Below are 3,061 nucleotides of genomic sequence, written 5' to 3'. Positions count from 1 at the left end.
ATTTAATTTGTCCCTGGAAAGAAAAACACAACCTACCAGATTAACAAAATATGTCCTTTAAACAATAATTTTTCTGTGAATTTTTCTGCACTGTTACCACTTTTATCCTTCAGTAAACAGAAACTACTCTTAAAAGGCTTATGGATTTCCAGTGTACAGAGAGTTAAACTCTCGGCACAATTAGGAAGATCGAATCAAGTCAACCTATTTTACCTTCTGAACTGGCTCTACTCAGCTCGAAAGTAAATTCTAAAAATTTTCCAGTTATTATTATTAAGCTATAGAAGCTAGAGACATTTTTACTGCCATAGAGGCTTCTGTAAAATTGAATAAAGATTTTATTATACCACACACACAAAAAACAATCGGTACAGAAAAGGCAGTTTTCGGTTATTCTGTTGAGAATTTCTTTCCATGATTTCTCCCATTAAAGTATAGTTTTCAAAGCAACCACCACGACAAAGGAAGCATCTAATTAGTCCATTTTCTTCTGATCCAAGAATGCCGAACATTTACTGTCCCATCTGTAGCTGTATCAGCAGTGTAATGAACACAGTTTATATTACTGAGCTACTCTTTGAACTCCAAGAACTGCTGAAGTCTTTTCTGATGTTCTGCAGATGCTTGCACAGCACTAAATGAAACATAAATTCAAAGCATAAGCTTTATTTTACATTAAGCATATTAAGTGAACCACAGAGCAGAGAGTCAATATTTTTCAAAACAATTAAAAACAAATAGAAATGTTCACTTATTTGGTACTTCTGAGAAAGCTGGATGAAAACCCTCCTTAATCTATTGAGGAGGAGGCCTTGCATTCAGTAACGGCGCGCCTCCACCTTCTCAAAGACCAGAGCAAATGAAGACTGACAAGTGAGAGCACCGATTTTAACCTGCTCTGCCGTGGAACCTGCTGTGCACAGTTCCAGGCCTTGCAGTAGATTTTCTGGATTTTATTATTTTATTTAAACCAGATTCCAACATTATCTTTGAGTTGTGGAGTATTTGAATTGCCTTTAATATAAAATCCTTTAAACTAAAATGTTTGGTTAAAACACAATGGACTCCACTAATCGTTTTCAAAGGTAACAGCTTGGTGGTTTAGATTTAGTTTTCCCTTTGAACATAAGTCATGTCTTGGATGGGGAAATGGAGTTCTCTCCCCACCCCTGCCCCCACTAAAATACATTACCTTGATAAAATTAGGGCAAACATACACTGAAACTAATATAAAACTTCCTTTTAAACTTTTGGGCAAAAACCAAATACGATTAAAGATTTTGGTTTTCTAGCTGTTGTGAAGATGTTATTATCAAATGATAAAATTCCAGGTTACAGAAAGTTACCACTTTTAAAAGTACCAAAAAAGTCTTATTATACTAATTTCACTACAAATCATCCCAAATTGCCTCATAAATACACATCTCTGCTAGCTTAAACCTCGCAGCTGCCTCCAATTGAACCATTTCAAGTACTTTACTGTGTGGACTCCCTCTGGGTGCTAGTGAGGCCGGATGACACACCTTTTCCACAGGAGGGTAAACAAAGGTCAACAGACCTTTGTGAAAAGGTCAGAGGTTAGGGGAGACAACACAGCCTACTGGTTAAGAGTACAGACACCAGTGGACAGACTCTGGGGTCAGAAAGATTGGAGTCTGAATTCTGGTTCTGCATAATCACGGGCAAGTTAAATCATTAGGTAACTTGACCACAACCACAGACAGTTAATGACGTAACTAGACATAAATCCAAATGTTTTAACTCCAAATCTTCCTTCCCACACCATTCTGTCCTAGACACACAAAATAGTCTCTGCTGACCTCATATTTAAAACACGGCTCTTCCCAGAGAAAAGAAACTAAGGCAGAATTTCATTCTAATTTTTTTTATCAGTCATCTATCCCCCTTTCTTATCTAAAACTCTGTGTCCCCCTTTCTCCCTGTTTTCGCTCTATCATCAATACTCCACATCCATCGAGCATCCTCCACGGCATCTTACATCTTAGAGGCAGTCCAGTGCCCAGGGAGAAAAGGTGGCATTTTGAAGAGTAGGAAGACCTGATTTCAGGTTCGTGTTCCAACTAGATTGTGCTGTTAGGCAAGTTCTTAACCTCCTTGAGCCTCGGTTCCCATATCTGTGCAGTTATGATAACCTCTACACTTCACAGACTCTTTGAGAAAAGGAAATGAAAAAAACATGTATACAGGGCTAAGTGTATTGTCTAGAACCGTGCTGTCCCAATAAACTTTCTGCAATGACAAAAATGTTTTAGACCTAAGCTGCCTAATACGGCAGCCACTAGCCACATGTAGATATTGAGGACTTAAAATGTGGCCAGTGTGACTGTCAAACTGAATTTTTAGTTAACTTAAATTTAAACAGCCATATGCAGCTATCATATTGGAGAGCACAGATCTAGAAGGCACTCGATAAACAGGTTTGTTTGTTTTTAAACAAGTGAATAAAGCTCTTACAGCTCTTTACATTCCCACACAGAACCGAGTGTTCCATAAAAACCTACTATTACTGCTGTGTAGTATGGAAGAAAAAGAAAATATACTGCTGTTTCTAAAAGCAGGCAGTATGAGGAAGTTCTGAACTATTTATTGATAGTTCTGCATACAGAAAAAGCAATCTCTTGTGTCTTCTAAAGTTCATTTATAATTGTGATAAACACAGTTAATAAACTTGTATCCCTTATCCTGCCTAACCAGATTGTTTCATGAGAAGAAAGCAGTAAACGTCAATGAAACTAAATATAAACAGGTTTGGCAGTTGTGGTTTTCTCTCTGGTTCCATTTCTGAAGGTGTTATGATCTGTCCCTGTTTTTCCAGTATGATTCACAAAGCACCAAGGACTCGTTTACGGAACACTCTGTTCACCCCAAGTCTTAGTTAGCTGACCAAGATGTAATATCAGAATTATTTTTAATATGCTTTTCTGAAAAGGTACTCCATTTTTTACCTTTTTCTCTCATAAGGATGTTTTAATAATTTTAAAAAATTATTTATATATATATATGTATGTGTATATATATATATGTGTATATATATATATAT

The 3,061-nt window shown here is 36.7% G+C and overlaps 1 protein-coding gene across 1 annotated transcript in view; it reads right to left on the bottom strand.

Moving 5' to 3' along the window:
• Positions 1–322: 322 nt before the first annotated feature.
• NDC1 (NDC1 transmembrane nucleoporin) overlaps positions 323–3,061 on the bottom strand; it is a 41,998-nt gene continuing 39,259 nt past the window's right edge. Inside the window, exon 18 of the mRNA XM_040627280.1 lies at positions 323–634. Within this exon, the coding sequence (XP_040483214.1) occupies positions 571–634 (64 nt within the window). The 3' untranslated portion in view covers positions 323–570. The remainder of the gene's footprint in view (positions 635–3,061) is intronic.

The sequence above is a fragment of the Ursus maritimus genome, unplaced genomic scaffold (assembly GCF_017311325.1).
Source record: "Ursus maritimus isolate PB19 unplaced genomic scaffold, ASM1731132v1 scaffold_12, whole genome shotgun sequence".
NCBI lineage: Eukaryota > Metazoa > Chordata > Mammalia > Carnivora > Ursidae > Ursus > Ursus maritimus.
Note: the sequence above shows the minus strand (reverse complement) of the source record. Positions and strands in the feature narration are given on the sequence as shown.